A 27796-nucleotide genomic window follows, 5' to 3' on the forward strand; every position below is an offset into this window, starting at 1 on the left:
CTGGCCACCAGCTGACTTTTCTAGTGCCCTCAGGATCCAGACAGATTTGACCTTCCTATGGATCTGCAGTGGATCCTTCCTGTGGATTTCCTGTGGATCAATGCACTCCTAACAAGTCAGTCACCTTCCAAGGTCACATCCTTGGTGTGCCACATCCTCTGTAACAAGGGTGCTTGCTCTCATTGTCCCTCTCTCTGACTGTGCTGCTTTTTTTTGGATGAACACAGACATAGCATTTGGGGAGGTTAACAGCTGTGGGGACTGAGGGGAGCATTTGATTTCTGTGTTGGCGTGTGCTAATTTCTCCAGGGCAGCATGGCTGTGTCTCTTTCTCCAGGAGATGCTCAGGTATTAGAGGCAGGTGGGCAAAGCAGGCAGCTCCTCTATACTTGGTTCCCCTCTGGACTACTGATTACATAAATTAAGCTTCCTGTTCATTTTTGCGGTCCCTTTGTTATCACCTATCTTGTCACAGCTCTGTGAAACATGGGGATGTCTGTTCTTAAAAGTGTCTGTGGTTGCTGCCTGCTGGTGCTGTCTCTCAGTGGCAGCGTACTCACTCTGCAGCCTTCGGTATTTTCTTGGCACAGTTGCAGCGGTCGTCTTGTATTATCGTCTTGGCTTGAAGCTTGTAGTCTTGAGACACTATCAGTCATTAGTGCAGACAGCACAGGGTCAAACAGGCTTGCTAATAATTAGCATAAAAACAGGGAGAGTGTAAGTAGCATCGAGCTTAGATTTATAGGGTAGATGGTGGTTTCTTGCTATGGTCTTCTGCAAACGTTACTCCAGCATGTGAGAGAGGACAGCTGTCAGTAGCTATGGCTCTTAAGTCAACATATCTCAGTCTTCACAGCTCCAGGCCTACCTGTGACAAAGCCACAGTCCCTGTCATCGTGGCCAGACCTGCTCAGGATGTGTTGGTGGGCTGGTACCTCTCTTGTATGCATGCATTGTAAGCGTGCATGTACACACATTGCTGTACAATATCCCTTGATGGAAATTATGGGCAGTGGGATTCCTGTTGGAGTTACCTCATGTTGGGTCAAGTCTTAATTTTGTGATTAAAGCCTTTTGCATGGCCAGGTGTTTCGTTATTGCTTGCTCCTGGACTAGCTGAAATGGAGCGTGCACAGTAATGCAGGGTGATGCTGCACGTGTGTCAGCCACCTTAGCTCAGTGCTGTGCCCTGCTTTACATTCACATTCCTGCCTTCAGCTTATGGAAAGTACCGCTTCCTAGTGCCAAGTCTGATCCAAGCAATAAATGCATTCAAAATTAAGGTTTTCTATCTATACAGCTATCTATACAGTCTTTCCCCTACAAGCTGCCTGTAAAATGCAGGGTTCTGTACTTTCTTAAGGCAGTAATATTTTGTCCTGTTCACTGGCTTCTGTTTGTGCCAGGGAAACTTCTAGTGGAGTTCCTGAGCAGAAAGTTTGCTGGGGTTGATTGCAAGGACAGTGCTTCCTAGCACTGCTTTAACCCAGGCAGTAAAGGAAACTCCAGGCTGATCTGGTCTGACAGGTTCAAGATTACTAAGGACATGAGCATTGCTGGCTTGCTGGGAAGAAAGCAGGAGCCAGGGGGTCAGGCTGCAGCAGCCAATGCCAGATAGACTTGAGAGTCTCCTGGGCATCAAGAGACTGGTTACAGTGAGCGGGGTCCTCTGCTCTATCTCTGCCTCACTCATCCTGCTGCTGTTCTGCAGAGTTTTGTCAATGGTAGTTTGGATGTAGCCACCCCTTTGGGATGACTGAGTGGCATGGGATGGACAAGGCCAGATGGGGCTGGTTGGCTCAGGGACCAAAGCCATTGCTCAGCATCTGATTTCAAGGGTGGCTGCAGGGCTGCCAGAGATGGGGCCAGACACGAGCCCAGAGGTTACAACTGTATGAAGGCCACTCTGTTGCCTGGAGGTAGACATCAAGCTGGGGTGCTTGGAGACAGTTGTGGGTGCTTGGCGTGTTGGCTCCAGAAGGGGCTGATCCCCAGCATGGCATTCTCTGCACAGCCTGGCAGGATGCTGAAGCCATTTCTGCTTCCTTTGCAGGTGGTGCTTTGCTGCAGAATGGGCAGATGACAGCAGAGATCCAGGAAGAAGTGGCCTTGACCAACCTGGGCAGCAGCTCTGGGGCCAGCAAGCGGCACAGTGCTGCCGACAAGATGCACTTTCCACGTTCCAACCTGCAGACAATCACAACCCTGGGTACGCTGGGCCACCCTGGCCCTGACCCCACTCCAGCAGGAAACCTGCGGCTGAAACCCCAGCACGTCCTAGCCAGAAAATGGGATGTGCTGGGATACAGAGGGCCCTGCAGCCGCTGGGCTGTCAAATACATATGCTGTCCTAATGTATGCTGTCTTTCCATGTGCTGCTGTACACTTCCAGGCAGGGGGGAGTTTGGTGAAGTGTTCCTGGCCAAGGCAAAAGGCGCAGAGGATGGCGAGGGTGAAACATTGGTCCTGGTGAAGAGCCTGCAGACAAGGGATGAGCAGCTGCAGCTGGACTTCCGGCGAGAGGCAGAGATGTTTGGCAAGCTGAACCACTCCAATGTGGTGCGGCTGCTGGGGCTGTGCCGCGAGGCAGAGCCGCACTACATGGTCCTGGAGTATGTGGACTTGGTAAGGGTCCTGCCAGCAGTGCCTGCAGTGAGGAGGAGGGGTGGACAATGGGCATGGGGCCTGCAAGTGTGACATGGTCCAGGCTGGCAGCACAGGGCAAGCAAGGTTTAGGGAGACCAGGCTGAGCTTATCACTGTTCCCAACGTGTGGAGGAGTCGCAAGGGGAATGGGGGTCTCCTGCAGGACCTGGAGGTGACTTCATCCTCTTACACATCCTCCTGGTTTCTGGTTTATGTCCAGGACTCAGCTGAATAAGTTAAGCTGTGGGACTCCATGCTGCAGAATGGCTGCAAATGCTAAGGGCTACTGTGGGGAGCCTGGAGTTCACGGAAGAGAAATCAATTTGGGGCATGAAAAACCTCCTGGAAACATCAGGCCTGCTTGCCCTGATCTTAGCCAGTTGAGGCCCAGAAGTGAGATACTGGCTTGCCCTACAGGGCAGGGACCAGGAGGACAGGCAGGGACTATGGCCCAGGAGATGAGGATCTGTGGGGCGCCCAGTGGGCCTGCCACATCTGGGCACTGCAGGGACCGATGCGGCTGGCAGCATGGAGAGGTGCTGCCTCTGAGTTGCTGTCTGTCTCCCAGGGGGACCTGAAGCAGTTCCTGAGGATCTCCAAGAGCAAAGATGAGTCTCTGAAGCCGCAGCCCCTCACTACCAAACATAAGGTGATAGTGCAGCTTTGGAAGTGCTGTGGGGCTGGGGACCCTGAGAGAGGCAACCAGTGCTGACATCTCTCTGGGGTCAGGTGTCTCTCTGCACACAGGTGGCCCTGGGCATGGAGCATCTCTCCAATGGCAGGTTTGTGCACCGGGACTTGGCAGCCAGGAACTGCCTGGTCAGTGCCCAGCGGCAGGTCAAGATCTCATCCCTGAGCCTCAGCAAGGACGTGTACAACAGGTCAGCTGGGAGCCTGACAGGGGGATGGGAGGGGATGGGATGGCGCCAGTCTCATTGCCTGCCTGTCCTGCCTGCAGCGAGTACTACCACTTCCGCCAGGCCTGGATCCCGCTGCGCTGGATGCCACCTGAAGCTGTGCTGGAGGATGAGTTCTCCACTAAGTCAGACGTGTGGTCCTTTGGGGTGCTCATGTGGGAGGTCTTCATGCACGGGGAGATGCCCTACACCCCATTGGCAGATGATGAAGTCCTAGCAGGTATGTGGAGCACCTTGTGCTGTCCCTGGCATTGTAGCCTACTTCCTTTTCTTGTGGTAGACGGGGCCAGCCAGGCTGCGTGACGTCCTCGCTCTTGACACAATGCTGGTCTGGCTGGGGAGGCTGTTCCAGCCCGTGTGGAGAGATGCTGCCCTCCTTGCACCCCATGGAGAGGATCACACCTCTTCCCAACGGCCCTTTGGACTTTGTTTTCACGCCAGGTCTGCAGTCAGGAAAGACGAAGCTCCCGCACCCCGAGGGCTGCCCTTCCCGCCTCGCCAAGCTGATGCAGCGCTGCTGGGCCCCCAGCCCTAAGGATCGACCCTCCTTCAGTGAGCTCGCCACCGCCCTCGGGGACAGCCCAGCTGACAGCAAACCCTGAGCATCCTGGCCCTTGCTGGGGAAGGATGTGGCAGGGTGGACAGGGGTCTGTAGGTGCCTGGGGAGCCCCTGGCACTCCTGCAGCCCCTTGCTGAGCCCGACACCGATGCGCCAGCAAGCAGCACGACACCAGCAGCTGCTGGACTCAAAGCACAAGCCAGTGTACCCCAGCCCTGTTCCCCCTCTCCTCCACAGTTCCCAAAAGACAGACCTTGCTGCCTCTTGCTCTCCACCTGCCCAGCCCAGCGCCCTTGGGCTGCTGGCGTGGATGGAGCGCAGCTCCCCCTCACCCCGGTGACAGCTGGGCTCCAGCACCAGGCTCTCCATCCCCGCTCGCCATGTGCATATCTGCTGGCCTGGCCTGGCCTTTCTCCGTCCATCTGTGCTAGGCATGCCTGCCTCCCCCGTGCCCCACAGGTACAGGCTAGCCAGCAGGAACACAAAGTGCCTGGCATATGAAGGAGCTCGCTACCTTTCCCAACTACCCTGTGCCTTTTTTTGTACGAGGACTCTCTCCCTCTTCCTCTTCCAGAGCGCTGACTCCTCCCTACCATAGTATTTCTGTTACTGGAATGCAACCTAGAGTGGGTTAGTTTGTTTGCTTGAGCGGAGGGTACCGCAGCCAAGAAGGGTTGGGTTTTGTTGGGTTTTTATGTGCTGCTCTCAATAAAGATGGCTTTTGGGGGCGGGGGGGGGGATTTTTTGGTCTTTGTAAGACGCTGCTGTCAGATGGCTGTTTCACTGTTTTCCTCCATATGGTTCCTGGGAAGGGTTGAGGGCCAGTTCCTCAGGCATGTCTCCTGTGTTTAACCCTTTTGCCCCCTTCCCAGCTGGATCTGAGATGCGGTTGCCAGCCTGTCGTGCCCTGAGGGAGCACTTTGCCTCAGTGCTTATTGTCTCTCTGGGCAGTCATGGGTTGCTCTCCAAGAGGGACATGTGTCTCAAGAGGAAATGTCCCTCAGACTCGCTGCAAGCAAGCGCTTATGGACACATTGACAGGCTCCCCTCTAGTTCAGGTAGCCAAGCTTTCGTAGCGACTTTTCTCCTTTGTAATTGGGTTTGTGCACCCACCCCCGTGGCCTGGGGCGGCTTTGCAGTCAGCACTGCGTTGTGTTTTTGCTTGGGAGACTTCAGCTGCTGCTTACAGGACTGAGGAGCTAGCAGGGCCAGGCCTGGATGGGAATACTGGGGGGACTCCTGCTGTCACATGTGCACTGCAGCCCTTTCCCCTGTGCCAATGGCCCTGAGCAATGGCAGGGTCCTAGCAGTCTCTTCTTGGGGAAGGAGGGGTGGGCAGATGGTATACAAGAAGCCCCAGTCCTCACAGCGTGAACATGAACTAAGCCAGCACAGGGTAGGCCTTTTCCCTTGGAGCCAGAGTGGGACCCTGTGTTTGGCCAAGCTGCAGACCAGCAGTTTCGCTTGCTGCACAGCTCTGGGTTGGGGGGTTATAGAGCAAGATCTGAGCTCTTCCAGGATGCCTGCTGGGGCTGGACTTGAGGCAATGGGCACAAGCTGCACAAGGGAAATTCATATTGGATATTAGGAAAAATGCTTTCCCCCAAGGGTGGTAAAGGTCTGAGACAGTCCTAGAGAAGCTGTGGGATCTCCATTGTCAGAGATACTCAATGGTGGACCAGATAAGCTCTGAACAACCCAATCTAGTTGGCTCTGCTTTAAGCAGGGATGGACCAGAAATGTACAGGATCCCCTTCCTGCCTCTGCCACCCAGTGAGGCTATGGAGATGCTGGAGGGTGAAGAGGGTTCATTTCTTGGAATGTGCTAGCTGCCTCAGATTTGGTCTAGGACTTGAGAACGGGGTCAGCTGGGCCTGTCTGGGTGCAAGCAAGTTTGCTGGCTATAGAGCAGAATTATCAAAAGTGTTTGTCCCTTTCCTGATGCTTGTGATATGTCTTGCAGCTGGGAGCTGTGGAGTCTCCCCAAGCCAACGCCTCTTGGCGAGCTAAGATGTGGCTGTGGCTGGCTGTTGGGCCCCTCTCTCCTCCCTTCACCTGGTGCTCCTTCGCATAGTGGGCTTGGCAGCAGGTTATCGCCACCCTGAACCCTTGCTGCCTCCATGACCCTTCTCCGGATGGGCTGGCCACAGCCTGGGGCTGGTGGCATTGTGCACACTGGAAGGAGCTGCTATGGGCAGAGGTTTCGGGATGTGCCTTCTCTCCCCATTGCAGCTCCATGTCCCTCTTGTCATTCCTCCCAGTCCTTCCCAGTGTGTACACAACCCTTTTGAAGTGTGCAAGTGCTGTAGCACTGCTGTATGCATGCTCTCCAACTTGCAAGTGACCTCTCACATGCATTTGCTGTTGTTTGATGTCCTTTTGTTCCATCTTTCCCATCCATCTGATTCATTTGGACTTTCCTGCCTGCTGCCCTACGTCTCAGGCAGGACGGCTGCACACAGTGGGCTGATTCCTGCAGCCAAGTCACTAATGAATGTGTCTTGTCTTGCCTGTGCGTCCCTGTAGTATTCTTTACCTCTAGAGTACATCTTGCCCCAGAAATACTCCCAGCTGGTTCTGCAACTGCTTCCTTGGGCACTTGTGGATAGATCATATCAGAGCCTGTCACTCGATCCTTCTAGCTGGACTAGCATTCCTACACTGCAGCATCTCATCTCATCCCATCTCTCAGCAAGGGTTACCTACTCCATCCTGGTCATTGGTGCTCTTCCTTCGAGGCTGTCTGGGAGGTGAGGGGCAGGTAAGGGCAGTTGTACAGCATCAGCTGACAGGCCAGCGAGTGACCTTGAGTCTCTGCCCCAGGCAAAGGCCACCTGCATACTGGACACAATGAATGATCACTTGTCCTTCCACCTTGCTGCCCCATGTTGGACATGACAGGCAGAGTAGCAGGGCTATTGCTGTGCTTGCTCAAAATGCTCCTGGGTAGGCTGGAGGTGGAGCCAGGCACCATCACTTGTGGTGGCCTAGCCAAGCAGCGTCTCTGTGATGCCATGGCTGGAGAATAGAGATGCCAAGGACGTCTGGAGTGTCATCCTTGCTCTGCCAGCTTGATGCATGCAGGTATCTCTGTGTACTGGGAGGGAACAACATGGCTGCAGCGGGCTGGTTCTGTGAGCATTGTCAGGAAGGGGTGCTCAGCTTTATCCCAACACATCCTGGGGACTTGAGTGCCTGTTTATCATGCAAGTAAGACCTGGTGACTACAGGGAAGCACCCAAATAGAAAGGCACCAAAGCTAGGACGAAGTCCAGACCCAAAGGGTGCAGAAAGATGGGGGTTGGGATTGTGTATTTTTGGGAGTGATGTCATGAAAAAGTTCTGTATCCTTGGGGATGAGACAGATGTTGGCCAAACTAATTGGAAACAGCGAGCTGAGCAAATACAGTCCTAGCTAAACGCGCTGGAGAAGAGCAGGAAATCAGAGCCCCTGCAGGAGAATGAGAGGACTTGGGCAGTTGACAGAGGTGGGATCAAATTGCCTCACCCCAAACTGAAGGAACATCTTAAAAAAAACACTTGGGAAAGTAAGACAACCTGTGGTATCCAGGGCCAGAAGGAACAGCATGGCTCCATGAGAGCAATGGACCACCTAGTGGGCCACCAGCTGTGGCCAAAATTGAACAGTTACTGAACAGTGTAAGAGGATAGCAAGCAGGTATGCACTGTCCCAGCTAACAACTCCCTAAAGCATAAGGACCTGAAACCAGGCATTTCCAGCAGTCCTTGATGTTTTTTCTTGCCAGAAAGTTATCCAAATTCCCCTTACAACTATGCATGCTTTGAGCACCCCGGGGCAATGTGTGCACAGATCCACTGTGCAGCTTGAAGAAGCGCTTTTTGGTTTGCTCTGATTTCAGCTGCTGCCCCATGGCTCTTATGCAGCTGTGTCAGGCACCTGTGGGGAACTAATGGGCCTTAATTGTCCTAAACAGCCTCACCTGGGACCTCCCACCCTCTTGAGCTGCATTTAAGCTCAAGCCTGGGCCTTCAAGGTTTTTTTGAGCAGTCTTGTAGGTGTTCCTGTTTTGGCCTTGCTTCTAGCCCTGTCTTCTAGGCATATGTTGTAGCCTTATTATGGAGTCCTGATTTTGGCCCTATCCCCTGACCCGGGTGGATACTGGACTTGGTTCATGGCTTGCTCTGTGGATGGACCCTGTTACCAACACCTGTCTCTGCTCAGGTGGGACTATACCTATTAGTGGGGGCATGGGGTCACCCTTAGATACTGGCTAGTCACCCCTCATGGAGCAGCCCCACTCATGCTGTTCCCTGATACTATGTATGAAGGGCAGAAGCACCCCTCTGCTGACCAAAAAAAAGCACATTAAGGAAGGCCCTAACCTCATGTTACATATGCAGCAGTACCTCCAATTGAGTTGTTACTGCTCATAGAAGAGATCTGACTTTAAAAAAGAGCATCTACCTGTACTCAGCAGCAGTCAAAAAAGCAGCTAAAGTATCAATCGTAAGAATATCAGTAACAGGACGGAAACCATCACAACCCCAGCGTTGAGTGCAGAGGGTGTTTAATAGTTCCACAGTTGGAATATGGATGAAGAGCTGGAAAAGGATGAGGAAAGGGCTTGTTGCAATGGCCTAGAGGAGGAATGCAAAGGGGACATGGAGGGTTGGGGTGATGCTGGGGGCAGCTGGCAGCAGGGCCCATGCTGCAGTGGAGCTGGCACAAGCAGTAGCTTGCCTGGAGGGATCCTTGGTATTCGGGCGAGAGGCTTTTATGGCGTGGTGCCAAGTGCTGTGCCCACAGCTGTGTAAGACAAAGGTTAGAAATGTGAATTTTATGACTGGGTTGTAAATGAGAACAACCCTGAGGATGAAATGGGACTGTCAAGTGGCCAAAAACCTGGTTTAAGCTGCTTTCAACTGCCGCCGGGTGCTGGTTTGGTTAGGGAGGTCCAGTGTTGCTGGAAACTTGTGTCCCGCGGGTGATGGTGGCCTGGGGACAGGGCTTGGCTCTACGGTGTGTCTGCCTTGGCAAGAGATTAGCATCCCAGGAAGCTCAGAGGCAGACTGATGCTCTGGTCCATTCAGAGCACAAGTGGGACAAGCATCTCGGAAAGCATCCCCAAGATGAGGCAACGGACGGAGAAGATGGCAGCAGAAAGGATGAGCCAGCCGAAAATGAGCCAGCTCTCGCCTCTTGTGTGTGCAGACTCTCCTGCAGCCTGGGGAGCAAAAGGCCTCCACGTGGCCCTGCAATCAAAAAGCCCAGGGGGAGGGGGAAGGAGGGAGCATGTAGCAGCCCGACGGGCAAGAGGAACCCCAGTCCTGGTACCTGCAGTGGTTGCACACTTGTGCTGAGCAGGCGGAGCGGCCTGTTTCTGGCTGTCAGATCTATGTGCCAGTTGCTCTCAGCCTCACTGGTGTCTCCAGCCATGCAGAGGGTCTCACTGACCCTTCCTCAGCCTGGCATGACACAGCGAGGCCTCCGTCTCACCTGTGCCAGGTGTAGTTTGTGCTCAGCTTGAAGGGAGGGTGGCCAGGGCATGTGATGGGAGGCATGTGAGTCCCAGCAGCCCTGCTGGGAGCTATAAATGGCATGTGTGCTCACTGGAGGAGCATGGCTGGCGGGGAGGAGGGGGAGGTGGCGGTGGCGGCGAGGGGGGTGTTTGGTTTTGCAGTTACTCCCTTGCTCTGTAGGAGGTTGGCCCTAGAGAGTGAGAGACAGCTGTGAAGGCTGGTGGCAAGTGTGCGCATCCTCTGAGTGATGAGGCAGACACGGAAAGGGCTTGTGCAAGCTGCAGAACCCTCCATGTGGTGCCCAGGAGGCAAAATGGGTCTGTGGCAGGGCTGGTGCTGGCAGAGGTGAGGTCTTGCCCTGGGTTGCAGTTCTTGTTTGTAGGACAGGGTGTGGGAGAGCCCTTTTCTCAGCCAAGGATGTGGCTCTGTCTGCCCTCACAGCTTCGAGCTCTGAGGCTCTGTGGTCCCTCCTGCACCCTTGCTGGCCCACGTGCAGCCTGCCTTGCACCCAAGTTGTCCTGCCTGTGTGGCCGGTCTCTCTCCTGTGGAGGTCCTGGTTCACACCTGAGCAGAGGGCATGGCCTGTGCTACCTGCTAGGAACCCTGTGAGCTGCAGAGTCAGGGTGGAACGTGGTCCCCTGTCTGCGTACTGGGGCCAGACCAGCCATCTTCCTGGGGACAGGAGTACAGGCAATCTGTCCTACCCACAGATGGCTGTGGTAGAGGACCACATTCTCTCCTCCTGTGGACTTGAAGGTAGCTGTGGCCCATCCTGTTAAACAGAAAACCTTTTTCTTCTGACCAGTGGTCAACTTGTGCTTGGGCAATGTGCGTTTTGGTCATATCTGCCCAGTCCTGTGCCCTGCAGACCCTTGAGCACCCATGTGGCCCCCAGACCCTCTCGGTGCCTCTGCAGCCCCTCCTCCTGACCCTAGGCAGACCCTGCAGCCACCAGAGACAAGCGGGCAGCACTTTGTCCCCTGCAGGGTGTGGGAACAGCGGAGGTGGAGGGTTGCCTGGAGCAACACCCGGTGGCATCACTAAGAGGCAGCCCGGGGGTGGTGGTGCGCAGCTCCTCCCGACTGCATCCTGAGGATGTCGAGGCAGGGGCTGAGGGCAAGGCAGGGAGTCTCAGCCACGTGGTGTGTCCCCTATAGGAGGACACGAGTGCCTGGAGCTGGCAGCAGGAACGGGGGAGCGAGGGCTGGAAAAGCCGGTGTCTCAGCCCGGTCTCCTTCGCCCTGCCGCAGGACGGCCGGGCCCCGCCGCCCGCAGCAGCGTAACGTCCTTGGTGCTCGTCGCCGACCGACCGGCCCGCCCCGTCCGTGCAGCTCGGCGCGCTGTCTCTTTAAGAGCCTCCCTGCGTGTTTCAATCTGGGAGTGACGCGAGCGCAGTCGGAACGTATGCAAATCAAACGCCAGCCGCCGGCCAATGGGCGCCGGAGCTTGGCGGCCGCCAGCCAATGGAACGGCGCCTCCCGGCGGGGCGCCGGCTCGCCCCATATAAGGAGCGCCTTCGCCATAAAAGGCAACATTGTATCGCTTTATATGGGGGCGGCGCGGCGCGGCGGGGGCGGCGGCGGAGCGGGGCCGTGAGCGCGGAGCGGGTGGCGGGGCCATGGCGGGGCCGGCCTGACCCGACCCGACCCGCGCTCGCCGCCGCGATGTTGCCGAGCCAGGCCGGGGCCGGGAACGGCGCCGCCGCCGCGCTGGCCCGTGGCTCGGGGCTGGGTCGGTCGCCGGTGCCGGCGCCGCGTGGGGCGAACGGCGGCGGGGCGGCGGCGGGGCCGCCCGGGGGCCGCCTGGAGCGGGAGGCGCTGTACAGCGGCAGCGAGGGCGACTCGGAGTCGGCCGAGGAGGAGGAGCTGGGCGGCGAGCGGCGCGGCGTGAAGCGTGGCCTGGCCGAGGCGGCGGCGGCGGGGCCCGCGGCGGGAGCGGCGGCGGCCGCCTACAGCGGCGGCGTCGGCGGGGGTGGCGGGGCCGTGAGCGGCGCCAAGCCCGGGAAGAAGACGCGGGGCCGGGTGAAGATCAAGATGGAGTTCATCGACAACAAGCTTCGGCGCTACACCACCTTCAGCAAGAGGAAGACCGGCATCATGAAGAAGGTGCGGCCCCGGGGCTCCGGCCGGCGCGGGGGGCGAGAGGCCGCGGGGGGGGTGGCCGGGGGTGCCGGCTGGCACCCACTTGTCCGTGGCTGGCGGCCCGGCAGGAGCCTTGGCCCCCGGGCGGTGCGCGCCCGGGCCGAGCGGGGAGCCGGCCGGCGGGGCTGTGCCCGGAAACGGCGGCGGCTTCCCGGTCCCGCGGGGGGGGCGCGGCCCGGCACTAGCTCCTTCCGGGGGGCTGCGCGGGAGCCTCCGGGGGGGCGGGTTGTCGCCTGCGGCCGGTCCCTGGCGTCCGCGGGGCTCCGGGCAGGGCCCCGGGAGCGGGAAGGGCGGTCACGGTCACGCAGGCCGGGACCGGGGGATGCCGGGTGCGCCCGGCGGGCCCCAGCCGGCTGTTGCACCCGCGGCGGCTCGTCCGCGTGGAGTCTCCGGCCCTGGGCCGGCGCTGACCAGCGCCCCGGGAGCCCTCGGGGCCGCTCTCTGTGAGTCGTTGCTGGGTGCTGCGCCAGTCCTGTGGCACAGCTGGGCTGCCCTGCCCCGCCAAGGGCCCAACAAGGCTGGCTCCTTCGGCCGCGGAAGGGGCCAGCGCCACGTCTCGGTCGGTCCGGAGTGCTCTCCGCGGTTCCTGGTGGCAGGAGCCGTTGTGCAAAGACAGATTAGAAACTTGGGGAATTGGTGTGTGGTTGGATGCTGCTGGCTCTTCTGCATCCCTATTGGTGCTCATAGCATCCTCTGAACAGCTGGGCAGTGCTGCATCCCAGCTGAGCTGGGCTTCATGCACCCTGGGGCGGTGGGAATGGTTGTGGGGTACCGCTGGACACATCCTGGCTTCGCGGGATGCAGAATGAAGCCATCCTGTCTGCGGTAGCTTGTGTGAGACCACTGAGTGTGCCAGGATGGCACGTGAAGAGTGTTCTTCCTAGCCCCCAGGCCAGTCCTGGGGGATGGTAGCCTCACTGCAGGGGTGTTTGGGTGCAGCTGTGCTCCGGACTGTGAAGACTGAGAGGGGAATCTGGGTCCTGGCCCAGCAGGGGTGTTGATGAGGGGAAAGAGGTGGCAGAGATTCGTGGGCTGAGTAGCATTCTCTCACATGGCTCAGCAGAGGTGACAGGGGAGAGAGAGGCATCCAGATGTGTCTGGAGAAGCGGGTGGGACTTCCAGAATGGGGACAGCCCAGTGTCCCCATGTCCTCAGGCTGCTCTCCTGCACTCTTTTTTCTTGTGGCCTCTTGGCCTGCACATCCCCTAGGGGCATGCTAAAGGAGATGAGAACACAGCATGGGGCACCTCAACCTGTAGAGAACCAATCTTGAGTTGGTTTTAGAGGCTGCAGCTCCTCTGGTGTGACAGGGAGCTGGAGCTGGTGTGAGCAAAAGGAGGGCCATGCTGGGAGCGCAGGGACATGCTAGGGACTCTTATCCTGCACTGTATGTGTCCCTGCCATCTGTGACTCCCTGTTCTTCCCTTGTGCTGCTGGCAGGCCTACGAGCTTTCCACGCTGACCGGCACTCAAGTTCTACTGCTGGTGGCTAGTGAGACGGGTCATGTGTACACGTTTGCCACACGGAAGCTGCAGCCCATGATCACCAGTGAGACGGGGAAGGCGTTGATCCAAACGTGCCTCAACTCCCCAGACTCGCCCCCGCGCTCGGACCCAACCACTGACCAGCGCATGAGCGCCACGGGCTTTGAGGAGACGGACCTCACCTACCAGGTGTCTGAGTCGGACAGCAGTGGGGAGACCAAGGTAACGTTCCTGTGCTCACCTGCACGCCTGGGCACCCTGGGAGGCACGGGCTGTGCCTGTGGAGCTGTGCTGGGAGCCCTGATCATCCCCAGCCCTCCTTGAATAGCAGCTTGGGAAGCTGAGGACGGATCCCCCTTTTGCTGCAACTCCAGCAAGCTCGTGCCATGGCCTCTCAGGGCTGGCTCCTTCACTTGGCTGGCGGTAGTGGTGATTTGGAGAGGGAGGGAAGTGGGTGGCAGGTGTCCTGGCCCTGGCCTTTGCAGTGGGGCTCTCCACTGACCCAGCCCACCCCCCCGGCCAGCTCTCGGCGCTGTTATCTCTCCCCGGGCGTCTCCATGCTCTTGCACTCATTGATAAAAATTTGATTCTGCCTCCATGGCCTTATAAGGCCTGGTTTCCCTCGCCAGAGTCCCTGGCAGGGCCCCTCACATTCCTTATAAGCTGCAGCTGTCTCTTGCTTTGGTGCTGTTTTGGAAGGGGGCAGGGAGGACATGGGGAATGGAAACATTTGGCTGGACGGACCGTTTCTGCTCCCTGCCTGGTGTCCCTGCAGGCGCCGGCCCTTGCCTGCCTGTGTTCCTTGTGGCTTCTTGCCCAGGGTGCTGCAGAGGGCCTGCCTGTGGGTGCAGAGTCAGGCAATGGCCTTTTTCTGCTGGAAGGGCCCTGTCTTGTCCCTGCATCGCCTGGTGCTGTTCCTCGGAGCTGTTGCAAGAAAGCTGGCTCCCGTATCCCTGCTGCTTCCTTTGCAGGCTGGTGCTTGGGTCCACAGGCGCTTGGAGATGGGAGGCAGGAGGGTTTGTGGTGCAAGACTGGGACAACATGCTGAACTGGGGGTTGTGCCACAGCTTCCTGGGCCTGTGTAGAGTGCTGTTGGGTGCTGCGAGTTGCTGCAGCTCTGTGGTACCTGTGTTAGTGGCATGGGTACTGGGCTAGCTGCTTCCAGATGAACTGTGGCCTTGCTCTAGGAGCCCTCCAGCCAACTGTACGCGAGCCATAGCAGCATCCTTGCCATTAGTAGCCACTAAACATTAAGCAGACAGAACCTGGAGAAGGGCGTTTGAGATCTGTGCTATAAACCCAAAGGCAGTGAGTGCAGCCCTGAGATGTGCCCAGCATGTTGTCTGGGGCTGCAGGGGTGTTCAGCTGTGTGTTTGTATCCTGTGGCAGCCCAACAGCTCTGGTCACAGTGCTGCTGGGTACCCGGCAGCCACGATTCCTTCATGCCCTCTTCCCCACATGTGTGCAGTGCTGCACCAAGCAAAAGCTTATCGCTGCTGGTCCCTGAGAAGTATCAGCAGTCCCAGAGATTCCTGCAGGCAGAGGATCTGTGGTGGGCCAAGGTGTTTCTGGCTGGAGAGCTCTGTGCTGGAGCCCAGAAGAGTCCCTGGGAAGGCTTCCCACTGATGGGAGCCCAACAACAGTCCTGGCTGTCCCAGTCTGGCATGACTCCCCTGGGTGCCTCTGATTCCTAGTGTGAGCTGTGCCAGCACTTTCCAGTAGGCAAAGGAGTCCATTGTTGCCAGCAATTTCTCCCTTGTGCAGCCTGTGTTTGTAAGGACTTGTGTCTCTTGGGCTTCTCCTGGATGAAAAGGCAAGTCCTGTGGGCATTTTGTAATAAGACAAATGACATGTGCCTGGAGTAATTTGGAGGTGCAGGAAGCACTGTGCATGGCAGCTGACCTGTCCCTGGCATGGGGCTTGTCCACATCATGTCCCTTGATATTTTCCCTGAAAATACTGCTAAGTGTCCCTAAAGGAAGTGTACTCTTGGGGTGCAGTTACTCTGCAGAGGAGATCTTCTTAACACAACTTCTCTCTGCCTGCTTTCTGATGCAACCCCCACTTAGTGCCCTGCAAGCTCCATCCCAGTACTCATGAGTGATAATGCTTAGTGTGGGGTGCCTTGTGGCCACAGCCAGCATTTGGTGTGGGGCTGCAGAAGCCCTGCGGCCCTGTCTTCTGCTTGATGTTCTGGCTAAATGCACCCCTGGCTTGCTGAGGGTTCTTGTCATGACAAGCCCTGGGGCTGGGGACAGTCCCACCCTGACCCTCCCCAGTCCTGCTGTGCCTTCTGCAGGGCTGGAAGCCTGGTTTGGTGCTCTGGCCGAGATCAACCCAATTCAGATAGACCAAGAAGCCCTCTGAGGATGAAGGGAGCCTGTGGGTGGGCCATGCTAGGTGGCTGGCATCCTTGCTGAGGGGTGGGTGGTATACAGGGCTGGCTTATGGGTGCCTCACTGGAGGAGGTGGCAGGAAATTAAGTGCCTGGACTGTCAGGTCCAGCCACATAGGATGCTCTGAGAGGGTTGGGCAGTTGCTCCCTGGCCTTTCTGTGAACTCTGCTTCCTGGACCTCTGTATGGACAAAACCTGCTTGTGTTCAGCTGCTGCAGCAGAGGGGGAGCAACGCAGCCAGTCTGTTACCTGCAGTCAGCAGCCCACTGGTATTCCTTTGCGCTACAGCCAGCAGCAGCTATGAGATCCTCCTGCTGTGCCAAACTCAAACTCCCCGCCATGGAGCTGAGCTCAGACTGCAGCTGGGACTGGGGCATGCTGTACTTCCAAGACAGCAGCTATATCCTCACAATGATACTGTCATGCACTGACCTGTCTGATCTTTTGTGGGCCCCAAAGGACACAGTGCCCTCATGTAATCTCCTGGGTATGGTTATGTGGGAGAGGGGATTTTGGAGGGAGCTCAGGGGCTCTGGTTTGGGATGAGAGCATGGGAGTAGCCCTGATCTGGCCGTTGCTTTTTGGGGTGGGGGAAAGGTGGGACTTCCTGCCCCATATGGAATGCAAACCAGGTGTTGGAGACCAGATTTCTCATGTACCTCCAAGGCCAGTTGTCCTGCAGCATCCCTGTAGTAATGCTGGCTGGAGGGTCTGGGCCATACTGAACAGCATTGTCCCAGGCAGCCCCCAGAAGATGTGGAGTGGGATTGTTTCTGTCCCCAAGACCCTACTATGGTCCAGGATGGACATCAGATAGCCTGGGCCTTGCCCTGTCGTCCAGTCATGCTGTATAGCATTTATCAAGCATGCACAGCAGTGTGGGTCTGTTCAGACATCTCCTGCTGCTATGCTGCACCTCTCTGCTGCGTGTTGATTCCCCAGGCACTGCTCTTCAAACTGAAGTTTGCAGTGAGCTATGGTGGGGAGTGGATGTGCAGCTGGATCAGGAAGGGAAGGGGCCTTCAGGGCTGCTGTGCTGCCTCAGGGCTTGTCCATGGCCCCTTGGGTAGTCTCTGCTGAAGGTGACCCATGACTTGTCTCCTACTGAAGGCCGGCCTTCAGTAGGAAGTCTGTAGTCTGGGCTACAGACTACATATGTAGTCTGGGCTTTGCAGGGTGCTGGGGGGAGCCAAGGTGCCCAGGGGCTCTGAGGCATCCTGGACAGGCATGGGGAGAAGGCAATGGGTGTCCAATCCCAAGGTCTCTCCTAGTTTGCTTTCTGTACTGGGAGCTATTGCTGCAGCCCAAGAGAAACACAGCAAAGATGGGAGCAATCTCAGTCTCACATGTGGCAGAGTAGGGAGGGCAGAGATGGAGCGTGCATGGTTCAAGCCTGCTGGCACAGCATCCCTCCCAAGCACCTTTGCTGTTCTGATCATACTGAGGTTTGCCCTCGTGCTTCTAGGGAGTCCTGGGAATCCCCCTGAGTAGGGTGCTGTGAATCTTTTGGGATGCCTCCTCCAGCCCTGAGAGTATGGAGTGTGGGGAGATGCTAAGTGCCCTGGCTGCTTGGGGACTATGTCTTAGGGGTGTACAGCTTCAGGGCCATGCCTGGGGATGAGGGAGCCCGGCTTTTCCAGCTGGCAACAGGACCCGCCCTGCTCTGCTATGGCTCCCATGGCCTAGTGGGCTGGGGGGAGCTCTGCCCTGTCACCCACAGGGGAGGGTGCCCACAGCCTCTGTGTCCCATGTGGGTTGGCAGGAGTTTGTGGTTGAGCTAATGGAAAGTGCCTCTGCTGGGCTCCACTCTGTTATCACGTGCCTCTTCTAATTCGGACTTCAGGGGCTGCGGTGCCAAGGCAGAGGGGCGTTGCTCTCCTCCCTCCCCAGGCCCTGGGGCACGGTTGAGTGCCCGGGATTGGCTCCCCCTGTCCAAAATGGGCTGCCTTCCCTTTTTTAGCTGTTCGTTGAGCTGTGAATTCCTCATTCCTGGCAGCTTGACAAGCTGGGAACAAGGTTTAGCACGTGGGAGAGCTGGGCCCACCAGCCTGCAGCGGGAGGGGTGGGAGTGTGGCAGCCTTAACTCTTCCCAAGCATGCCGGCAGCTGTGGCAGGGCACGGGGACAGTAGGTCCCTTGTGGTCTGTGGCATGGTCTCCTGTGGAGCAGTGTATTTGCAGTCTGCTCTTGGCCAGCTGAGCAGGGCAGGAGAGGGGCCATGGAGACCCTGGGTATCCAAAAGGGGATTTGGGCGAAGGAGGCATGTTAGTTGAAGTGTGACTGCCAGGGGCAGCAGGGATCATGCTGGGCTTGGTTGGTTCCTGCAGATCCAAACCATGTCCAGCCACATGCTTTGTGGCTGTGGAAACTGGGGTGTTACGTGCCCTGCAGCCTGGCATACATGTTCCTCCCGTGTTCCCAGACCCAGGAGGCCAGCCTCTCAGGCTAGCATTGGCCCAGTGCAGGGCCTCTTTCCTCCTGGTGCTCAGCTTCCCTGGCAATGCTGTCCTCAGGGAGGCATAGAGCTCTGATGCTCCTTGCAGGACCGTGGTGTGTGCTGGCTGTAGCTAATGTGCGGGGTCCCTTGGAAGCATTTGCTTCATGCCCATCTTCTGCTAGCGGACTGGCAAATGGGTGCTTCCCCTGGCCAGGTTCTTCCCTTTGCTCCAGGAGATTTGTGGAGGCATTCCCCAGGGCCTGCCAAAGCAGCTGTCAGGGCTGGGTTTGGGCCTCCCTGGTGTCCGGGTTTGGCCTTACTCACCTCTTGCTTGCTGCTTTCAGTGTACAGCTGCCTTTAAGAGCCAGTTCTCGGCTTGTTCTTGGCCATGTGTTTCCTGCCATAACGGAAGTGGCGTGTGTTCCTGACAGGAGACAGTGTATTTGCCTTTATGTCTGTCCCTGCAAGGACTGCTTTTGCCTGTTGTGTGCCAAAAAGACGCTGTTCTCTTCTTACAGGCTATGGGGACTCCTGGGGAGGTGAAGGGTTGCTTATTCCCCTGGTGTCTTGCAGGGAAGTCTCTCGAGGGACCTGTGTGGCCCTGGGCTTGTATCCAAGGTTTGCGCTGAGCTCTCTCTGTCTCGCCTCATGTTTGTACAAGCAACTCCTCTCTGCTACCCTGGCTCTGCTCCATGTGCTGGCAGCAGGCTATGGGGGTATGGTTTAGCACGGGGATGCAACCTACGGAGCCTGGTTTGGCCCGTAGGTTGATGTTGGCCTGTAGGGCAGATGTTGACCAGATCCAAGGGCTGGTCTGAGCTGTCACAATCTCTCCTTCCCCAGGACGCACTGAAACCAGCGTTCACTGTCACCAACCTGCCGGGGACAACGTCCACCATCCAGACAGCCCCCACCACCTCGACCTCCATGCAGGTCAGCAGTGGCCCGTCATTCCCCATCACTAATTACCTGGCGCCAGTGTCTGCCAGCATCAGCCCCAATGCCGTCACCAGTGCCAACGGGACAGTGCTGAAGACTACTGGAGCCAGTGCAGTGACATCTGGGGGCCTCATGCCGATACCCACCGGCTTCACCCTTATGTCAGGTTAGTGCCTTTAGGGGCTGAGGACTGCATCTATCTGTCTGTGCACCTGGACTGTGTTGCTGCCCTCTCCAGAGGAGAGGAGACCTAGTGGCAGGAGGAAGCAGAGTGGTTGCTGCTGTAGGGCGAACCTTGAGCCCAGCCAGGCCAGTGGCTGGAGAAGGGTCATGTAGTGACTGTTTCCTTAGAGTGCTGCTAGCTGGCCCTGCTGCTGGGAAGGGCGTGGTGGCACAGAGCTGAGCTGGGACCCCAGGGCAGCACCGAGAAGCCTGGAGGGAGTGAAAAGAGCTGGTGGTGACAAAGCCTTTCTTTCTCCCTCCTTTCGGCAGGTGCTTCCCTTTCTCCGGGGACCCCTACCATTCCTCTCACTCAGTTACAGCCGCACTCCCTGGCTCTTTCCAGCCAGCAGGGCCAGGTCATCACGGGTACGGCTGGACAGCTGCAGCAGGCACAACAGACAGTCTTCCGCTTCCCTGCCAGAGCTGGAGGGCAGATCGTGTCGCTGACAGGTCAGCACTCGCTTCTCCTCCGCTTGCTTGAGGTGGGGGGATGGAGGTGTCTGTGGGGGTCCTGGTCCTGGCCAGAGAGCTGACCTCCAACTGAGGTGGGAGCACAGAGGCCAGAGCACAGGGCACCCTGGTTGTGGCTGTGGGGGAGAGATGGGAAGACAGGGCAGAGAATGCTTGGCGTAGGCAGGAACAGCATCCTGGGGGGTACAGACCAAGGGAAGTGTAGGGGGTTGTCAGTCTCCTGCCCCAGGGTTTGCCCTGGGGCTAGTAAACGCAGAGGAGACAGGTCTCTGGTGCAGCTGTGCTGAGGCTGAAGTGTGCTGCTAGGAGGACTGATGGAAGGGGACCACAGGGGCTCAGATGTCCAATGGATGTTTTTTGAGTGTTGGCTTTTGGCTCTGAGCAGCTGCCCTTGCTTTTGTGTTTGGATCTGCAGTCAGTCACTGAACCACAGTGCAGAGGATAGATTAGAAGAGACCCAGAGCAGAGGAGGGAGCGGTGCTGCTGTGCTGCCTTGTGTGCATTGTTCTTTGTAGGAATTTCTTGTTGTGCTGAGTCAAGGCTCTCCAGGTGTTATACTGGGGCTGGACATGCTCCTGGCTGGAGTTTCAGAGCAGGGCTAGGCTCTCCTTTGTGGGGGCAGCCATTGTCTGAGGATCAGCACTGAGAGTGAGACGGTATTTCTTGTGTCCTGCCTGTTTGTGCCCAAGTTGATGAGTCTGGTAGCCTGCATGCTTTCTTGGAGCCCGCATGGCTCCTGTGGGCCCTGGCAGACAGTGTGATCCCATGCAAGAGGACTGGGATTTCCCTTGTGATCTGGAGTAGCTAAGAGAATAATGGACGTGTGTCTCTGTGGTGTGGTGCATGGGGAGATGCGGAGTCTGAGCGAGGTGGCCAGTGATTCCTGCTCTCTGGCATCCCTTGCTCTTCCCTCTGGAGACAGGACCTGAGCCTGATGGGGGGCTTTCTGTGCTGAGCTCCGTCTTTGGAGCTGAAGAGCTTTGCAGCAAGTGGGCTGGGCTGGAGGCTGTGTGGCTGTGCCCCTGCAGCTCTGGGATGCACATCTTGTGGCCCAGTGCTCTCTAATCCCTGTGTAGGGCACTGTGATGTCCTTGAGATCACAAGCTGGGTGTGAGAGCTGTTCCCTGAGTGCCCTGTCAAGGATGGAGCTGGGCTCCAGAGTGTGAAGACAGCGGGGCCCAGCTGGCCTGAGCATTTGGGCTTTTGCAGTGCTGCTCTGTGCAGTGAGATGATCCTTGCAGGGCTGGCTGAGCATGGGCAGTGCTGGGGTCATGTGTTGGGCCCTCTCCTCCCAATATCTTCTGTGCTGTGTCTTGGTGGAGCCAGGAATGGTGAGGAGGGCCCCAGACATTCCTGAACCATGCCTGGGAGCTGGATAAAAGCTGCTGTGGCCTTTCCTTTTCTCTCTGGAGCCCTGTAGGCCAGCTAACCCCTCCTTGGCCCCTGTGTGCCAGGAAGGAGGAGGTTTTGCCCTGCTCTTTGGGGCAAGGCCTGGTTTCTGCCATGTGCTGCTTTTGGCTAGCCTTCCCCAGCGCAGTGCAGAGCCATACTGTGGAGCTGCATGTGGCCAGAGAAGGACTGGGGGGCTTTCACATGGCCCAGAGTGCCTGTATCCCTGCTGAGCCACAGGCTCATGGGCTCCTCTCTCTCCCCAGGTGGTACCATGGCTCAGCAGGTCCCAGTCCAGGCGATCCAGGTGCACCAGGCACCGCAGCAAACGTCTCCCTCTAGTGACAGCAGCACTGACCTTACCCAGACCTCTTCCAGCGGAACAGGTAATTGGGATGTCATGGTAACCATGTTCTGTCTTCCTTCCTAACCACTGCTGCTAACAACCCACACCAATAAACCTCATGCCTGTTCCCTGCCCAGGGTCCCTCCTTCAGACCAGCTCTATCCCAGCCTTTCTGACAGTTTCCCAGGTGTATTTATCCCTGTTGCCAGCCCCTGTGCTATGCTGTATCTAGGTAGATGCTGCTGTGCATAGGGCACCTAACAAGGGATTTCAGAGCCTCTCTGGATACGTCATCTGCTCTTACTTGCAGCATGGAGCTGGGAAACAGGTTGCCCAGTCCTCAGATAGTTTCTTAGTGAGCCAGCACTGCCCCTAGCACAAGGCATTGGCTCCCATCTACTTGACATTTTTACTGTATATGCAGAAGACACCTGTTGTCAGCAAAATCTGAGTCCAGGTACCTGAATGCAGGCTGAATCCAGTTCAACAGCTTTATTAAAGCTTCATCAGGAAACTTGTATCTCAAGTTGAATTCAGTCCTGGGTTATTTCACTACCATGCTTTTCTGCCCTTTTATACTCACTCATGAAAGGAGAGGTTTGAGCTCTCCTGCCTGTTCCCTGGGGCTTTTCCTCAAGAGCTTGGGAGAACAAGATGGGTGTCTCCGTGCACATGCTGTTTCAGGATGGCGTGCAAAGGGTGGCTGAGGGAGGGGTGCTGAGCAGGTGTGTGAGTGTAGCAGACACCTTTCGTGTGGCTCATATGTAGTCTGTTCTGGTGCCAGTGACCCTCCCAGCGACCATCATGACGTCGTCTGTGCCAACCACTGTGGGTGGCCACATGATGTACCCCAGCCCACATGCGGTGATGTATGCGCCCACATCTGGCCTTGCGGACGGTGGACTTGCAGTCCTCAACGCTTTCTCACAGGCGCCCTCAGCGATGCAGGTGTCCCATGGCCAGGTCCAGGATCAGGGTAAGAGAGCTGTCTGGGTCAGTGCTCCCTTAAGTGCTCTGACACCCTGATTTTTCTCATCTCACATGTATTTATGCTGTATATTAATTTCAAAGAATTTTCTTCTAAGCAGTCCTAGCAGCTGTACAAAGGCCTGGCAAGGGTGATGGTTGATACACGCTTTTAGATCCCATTCTCCTATGCAAAGGGTTGCTTGAGCCGTTTACTGGGGAATAAGGGTGAGGGTTGCTGGGATGGGTGGCATATAGGGCAGGCAGTAGAGGGAGCTAAGAGACTCTGGAGAGGATGTGTGGTTGCCTGAGGGGGCAAAGCAGCATGAAGCCGTGCAGGCAAGACTTGGATTGAGGGCTTGTGCCTCACTTCCAAATGCTTCTCCCAGCATTTGGAAAACTAGCGCATGTGGCTTTCTCCTCGGATGCCTCCATGCATGTCAACAGGCACCTTCATCCTTGTGAAGCTCCATGGAGCTCAGAGAAAGGACCCATGGGGGAGCACTGTTTAAGGGATGGTGTCATTTGTGCGCTCTCTCTTGTGGCAGGTGGTGTCCCCCAAGTGTTCCTGACAGCCCCATCAGGCACTGTTCAGATCCCAGTCTCAGCTGTCCAGCTTCACCAGGTAGGCGCAGAGTGGTACTCGCAGGTGTTCAGGGGGTGTCCTTGCTCTGCCCCTGGCTGCACATCCTTTGTGGGTCTGGGCAGACGTAGGCCCTTGGATAGGGCCAGTCCTCAAGTCTGGGAAAGCTGTCAGTGCCACCCACTCTTGGGTGAGGAAGTCTTGCCCTCCTTGGACAGGTGCCCAGAAAGGACAGTGCCACCCTGGCTGCTGGCACACATGGTCTCAGGGCGTGCTGTCCCCCAGTGCTTCCTCCTCCCTTTTCTCTCTAGATGGCTGTCATCGGGCAGCAGAGCAGCAGTGGCAGCAGCCTGACGGAGCTGCAGGTGGTCAACTTGGACACCTCACACAGCGCCAAGAGTGACTGAGAGGCCTCTGCTGCCGGCCTTGTGCTGTCCGTGGCTTGTCATGCCAGTGCTGGGGCTGACGGCGATTCCTTCTCGTACAGACTGCACCAGTTATTTATTGTTGCCTTTTCACATTTCCTTCATCCACACATGCACACACACACGCATCCACCCACCCACACCCACACACACACACACAGGCACGTGCATGGGGCTGCAGGACCCACCTGGGGTGGAGCTGTGCTGGGGCCATGCAGGGCTTGGGGGCATTTGGATGCTGCGATAGCTGTGCTTGTCTCACGCCAGCCAAAGAAACTTGTCTCTTGTGGGGAGGATTGCTCTGTGCTGTAAATAAATACCGCGGGCTATTCCCAGCTGGAGACTCTGGCTCCTTCTGGGTGCTCCGAGTCACCTTGCCCATGAGTGTTTGCTCTGCGTGGGGCTCAGCTCAGACCCAGAGCCGTCCTGAGTGTCCGCAGAGCTGGGCAGCTGGCCTCAGCAATGTGCCTTTGTGGGGGTGACAGGTCCCGGCCGCAGCAACTCACCCTGGGCTCTGGAGAGGGGAGAGTGGCCAGCTTGCATGTGCATCTCTGGTTGGGCCTGTGCGCCCTCCCTCTGGAGGGCAGGGCACAGCCTGCGGCACGTGGCCCCGTCCTCCTTGTATGCACTACAGTGAGCCCTCTGCCCTCAGTGCCTCCTTGCTGGGCTGCCTGGCAGATTTGCAGCCTGCCTGGCTCTGCCCCGGTGGCTGCCCTCGCACAGCTGAGGTGGTTGGTGGATGCCCAGGAGCACAACGATGCCCCGGAGAGCTCCTGGGGGGCTCTGTGACTGGCCCAGCCCCACACTCTCCTCTCAGCCCTCGCACTGCTTGCGGACTCCGTATGCCCAGGGGAATGTGGCTGGGTCTTTCCCACATTCCCCTGCAGTTCCAGCCAGCGCTTTCTAAATTTCTGTGTCTGATGCAAGGTGGAGAAACAACTCAAGTGTCAAAGGGAAGAGCCCACGGGGCACTGAGCTGCTGGGCAGGTGGCAGGCTCTTCCTCTGAGCACCAGGGTGACCTGCGGGCCATCCTGGACTGTGGAGGAGCAGCTGTGATGCCTGTGCAGGCTCAGCAAGGCTGGGGGAGAAGGGCTGGAGCATGCTTGGTCCTGCCTGGGAGTTGCTGTGAATGGCTCTGCTACCTAGCCCTGTCCCTGGAGGGGGAGTGAACAAGTGAGAGAAGCTGCTGAATCCTTAGGGGAAGAAGCAGCTACTGTAACTTTTTTTTTTTTTTAAGTTAAAGACAAAAGAAGCCTTGGAGAAAAAAGAAAAAAAAAAAAAAAAGAAAATTACTTTATTTTTCTAAGTGTTAAACTCAGTATTTATGTAATTAAGGAATAAAAGTTTGGCTCCTGTACAGTTTTCATGGGGTTTGTACCAGGGGGTGGGTGGGCATCGAGGCAGGAAAGGGGCCTTGCTTTTGAGTTTATATTGTAACCTTGGACATGTTCCCTCAGCATTAGCGTTTAAGCTGCGCTCTCCACCCACCAGCATGTGCCAGGGATCAAGCTGAACTGAGTGGGATGCTTGTTTCCCACTTACCTATACTGAGGACTCCATACCCAGCATTTTGGGCTTAATGGGCAGAAAGCAAGTGAAGCAGTGGCTGGTCTCTAGAAGTGGGAAACCCATCCCTCAGGAGCAAAGGGCTTGCAATGTGCCTGGGAGCCAGAGATGGGCTGGGTTTTCTGATTACCACCCTGTTCACCTCTGGTCCTGGGACTTGTGGCTGTTCTGTCACTGCTATTGGTGTGGAGCAGTGCTACCTGTGAGTGCGTACGGGATATGAGCATCCCCGCTCCTTCCTGGGTGGTGAGTGGCCAGCAGTGGCTGATCCCTGCTCTCCCTGCTCACTGTGCAGGTAGCATCTCCTGAACTCCTAGCTGATGGCCTGGGCTGTAGTTACCCCTCGATAGCTGTTCCTTAGTGCACAGATGTGGGCAGGTTTGCTCCAAGCCCCCTGTGCAAAGAGCTCCTGGAACGGTCTTTCAGCCCTCGGTCTGTTATGCAGCCTGGGAAGGGCTCACGGGGAGTGGGGTGGCCCATCTGGTGAGAGTGACATTGCCTGCTGCCTCCCCTTAGTATCCTTGCTCTAAGGGTCATGCGTAGCCCGCAGCTTGGAGCATGTGGGAGTGCTGTGCCATGCCCCATTGCTAGGTGTATGAAAGCTGCTCAGTGATGCTTCCAAAACAAGGCTGGGTACCTAGGAGTTCATCCAGGGAGAAGGATGGGGTTGGGGTTTGCATTGTCCTTTGCCCCAGCACATCACAGTGGCTTGGCTTTGCTCCGCTTTGCTTGTGCTAGCACTGTGGAGCAGAGCTGTTGGGCCAGGATGGCAGGAGTGCCCCTGCTGCTACAGGGTGTCTGACTGCATCCCCTCCCTGGCTCCCCAAAGGCAACTGCTGGTTAAACGCTAATGGTGTATTTTATTTAAGTGCAGACTTGTAAGAACACTTGTGTATCAGGGATGAAATGGCATTTATTGTGTGGTGACATTTTTAGTTCATTTTACTGGTTTGAGGGTGGTGTGTGCGTGTGTGCGTGTGTGTACGCATAAGTGTGTGTGGGATTATTTTTTTTTTTTCCCTCCAGTTTCCAGGGTTGTGTTTCTGGATGGATGTGGAAGTAATCACAGTACTATGTACAGAGCTTTCTTTTGTATTAAAAAAAATTACTCTTTCAATAAATGTTATCATTTTGTGCACAGATTTGGGATCTTGGCCATGCTTTGGGGGAGGGGACGACACACACCTTAGGGCCAATGAATGGGGATCAGAGGCAGATTCCTGCACCTGTTTGTGGACTGTGGAGGGTGGGGTGCTGTCTGGGCATGATGTGGCAAAGAGGGGCTCTTTGTAAAAGTCCCCATCCCCACTGCTGCCTGCACAGGTGAGACCTGATCAGCTGGACTTCTGCTCTGGGAGTCCCAGAGCCAGTGGGTGGGCCAGAGGGGGCCTGTGGTGGACAGCAGGGCTGTGAGGGCTGTCCTTTCTGAAAGCTCGGGAACAGTGCTGGTGAGCAGGGCATGGTGTCAAGTCAAGAGAAGTAAAAGCCAGGAATGAGGAGGAATGGGGACTTTTGAAAAATAAAATTCTTCTAATTCATGGGCATTGACAGGGAGGAGCATGAGGACCTCAAGCAAGAGTTAAAACAGGGAGGACAAACAGCCCATGTTGCTCATGGAGTAGTTAGGCAATAACTAAGGCCTAGGAAGAGGAATTTTTGCCATTGTAACATCAAAGAAAAGGTGATCCCTAGGCCTGGCCCCAGGTGGATTATATAATTAGATATTGATAAACTACCCCAAACCAAAGGAGGACAGAGATATTTTTTAGTAGTGACAGAGGTATTTCCAGGATAGATAAAAGTTTTGTATGAAGATGCTGCTGTTAAGGTAGTGTCTACCTGATATGGGACTCGACAGACAAGTGATGCTGGCCAAGGCCCTGTCATCATGGGAGATGTCATGCAGCTGGCATCTCAGAGTATCCAGACATGGTGGTTGGTGTGTGCAGTACCATCCCCAGGCCTCTGGACCAGGTGAAAGAACAAACTGGGCTTTAAAATAAACCAGTTGAAAGGCTGCAGGCAGAACAGCTTCCTCTGACATTGACAGGCATCTGATCCAGGTCTCAAATGAAAATGAGCTTGTTTCCCATCCCCTCTTCAAAGTCCATTATTTTTGGACACCTGATGTCTTTAAGGATGGAGCTTAACTATTGTCTTTATGAGGTCCAACACCAAGACTGTTAAATTCCCTGCAGAAAACTGCTATGAGAAGATATGGCAATATTCAGAGTCCAAACTGGAGAGGCATTACTTAAAGTCAGGTCAAAGGCGGATGCCTGTAGGCCCCTAGGAACCGGGTCAAGGGCACATGGGGGCTCACTAAAGTGCCTAAAGGTGGGAAAGAAACCAAAAGGAGAAGGGCTTGTTACAATCATCAGTGCTGCTGGGTCAACAGTATGCAACTAAAAATGCAACTACTAGCCTCTACATAGCATCAGGTCCTGGAGCAGATACCTGTATAACGTAAGGAAAGCTTAGCACCAATAAAAGTCTGTGCGGTGGGAGGGACTGCTCTATTCCTCACAGTGCAATTTGGAGAAAATACATCTCAGTATAGCAGGAGAGGGGAAGATTGTACAGAAAGTGCTTAGGAGCAAAACAGAGCTGAAATGGCTCTTTTCCTCATTGGGATGGGAGGTGCTTCACTTTTACGGGTTACACCACAGCCAGCCCCCATGTTCAGCATGCCTCCACAGCTACGTCTCGTGGTTCAGCACCACAAAACCCATATCAGCACAAGTAACCCCATGTTACTTGTGCTCAGGGCTCTGTGTATGACGTATAAAACTCCTAACATGGAGCAA

At 56.3% G+C, this 27796-nt stretch overlaps 2 protein-coding genes across 4 annotated transcripts in view; both read left to right on the plus strand.

Moving 5' to 3' along the window:
- Positions 1-7619, plus strand: part of PTK7 (protein tyrosine kinase 7 (inactive)) — a 41821-nt gene extending 34202 nt beyond the window's left edge. The window contains exons 15-21 of one of the 2 annotated variants that reach the window (XR_012041707.1): positions 2054-2209; positions 2393-2625; positions 3214-3294; positions 3375-3526; positions 3604-3782; positions 4004-5179; positions 6085-7596. Coding sequence is in view for 1 of the 2 variants with exons in the window: in XM_072857196.1 (XP_072713297.1) it covers positions 2054-2209; positions 2393-2625; positions 3214-3294; positions 3375-3526; positions 3604-3782; positions 4004-4164 (962 nt within the window). In the remaining variant the exon portion in view is untranslated. Of the gene's footprint in view, positions 1-2053; positions 2210-2392; positions 2626-3213; positions 3295-3374; positions 3527-3603; positions 3783-4003 lie in introns of both variants that reach the window. The other variant, XM_072857196.1, reaches the window with a different exon arrangement.
- Positions 7620-9783: 2164 nt separating this feature from the next.
- On the plus strand, positions 9784-26131 carry SRF (serum response factor). Of its 2 annotated transcripts, XM_072857197.1 has the most exons (8): positions 9784-11728; positions 13205-13471; positions 18925-19186; positions 19513-19692; positions 21369-21488; positions 22233-22424; positions 22963-23039; positions 23309-26131. In XM_072857197.1, the coding sequence occupies exons 1-8, from the start codon at positions 11087-11089 to the stop codon at positions 23402-23404; spliced, it is 1836 nt and encodes a 611-aa protein (XP_072713298.1). In that variant the 5' UTR covers positions 9784-11086; the 3' UTR covers positions 23405-26131. The 2 variants fall into 2 exon arrangements, with proteins under 2 accessions (XP_072713298.1, XP_072713299.1); XM_072857198.1 differs by lacking the exon at positions 19513-19692 and having other exon boundaries at positions 9789-11728.
- Positions 26132-27796: the final 1665 nt, after the last annotated feature.

This window comes from Ciconia boyciana, chromosome 3, assembly GCF_034638445.1.
Source record: "Ciconia boyciana chromosome 3, ASM3463844v1, whole genome shotgun sequence".
In the NCBI taxonomy this organism is placed as follows: domain Eukaryota; kingdom Metazoa; phylum Chordata; class Aves; order Ciconiiformes; family Ciconiidae; genus Ciconia; species Ciconia boyciana.

Bases quoted from the DNA above. Each gene is read 5' to 3' on its own strand.
- SRF (XM_072857197.1), top strand. From the start codon at position 11,087: ATGGAACGGCGCCTCCCGGCGGGGCGCCGGCTCGCCCCATATAAGGAG. The intron at 13,472-18,924 runs GTAACGTTCCTG...CTCCTTCCCCAG, and splicing joins ACAGCAGTGGGGAGACCAAG to GACGCACTGAAACCAGCGTT. The intron at 23,040-23,308 runs GTAGGCGCAGAG...TTTTCTCTCTAG, and splicing joins CAGCTGTCCAGCTTCACCAG to ATGGCTGTCATCGGGCAGCA.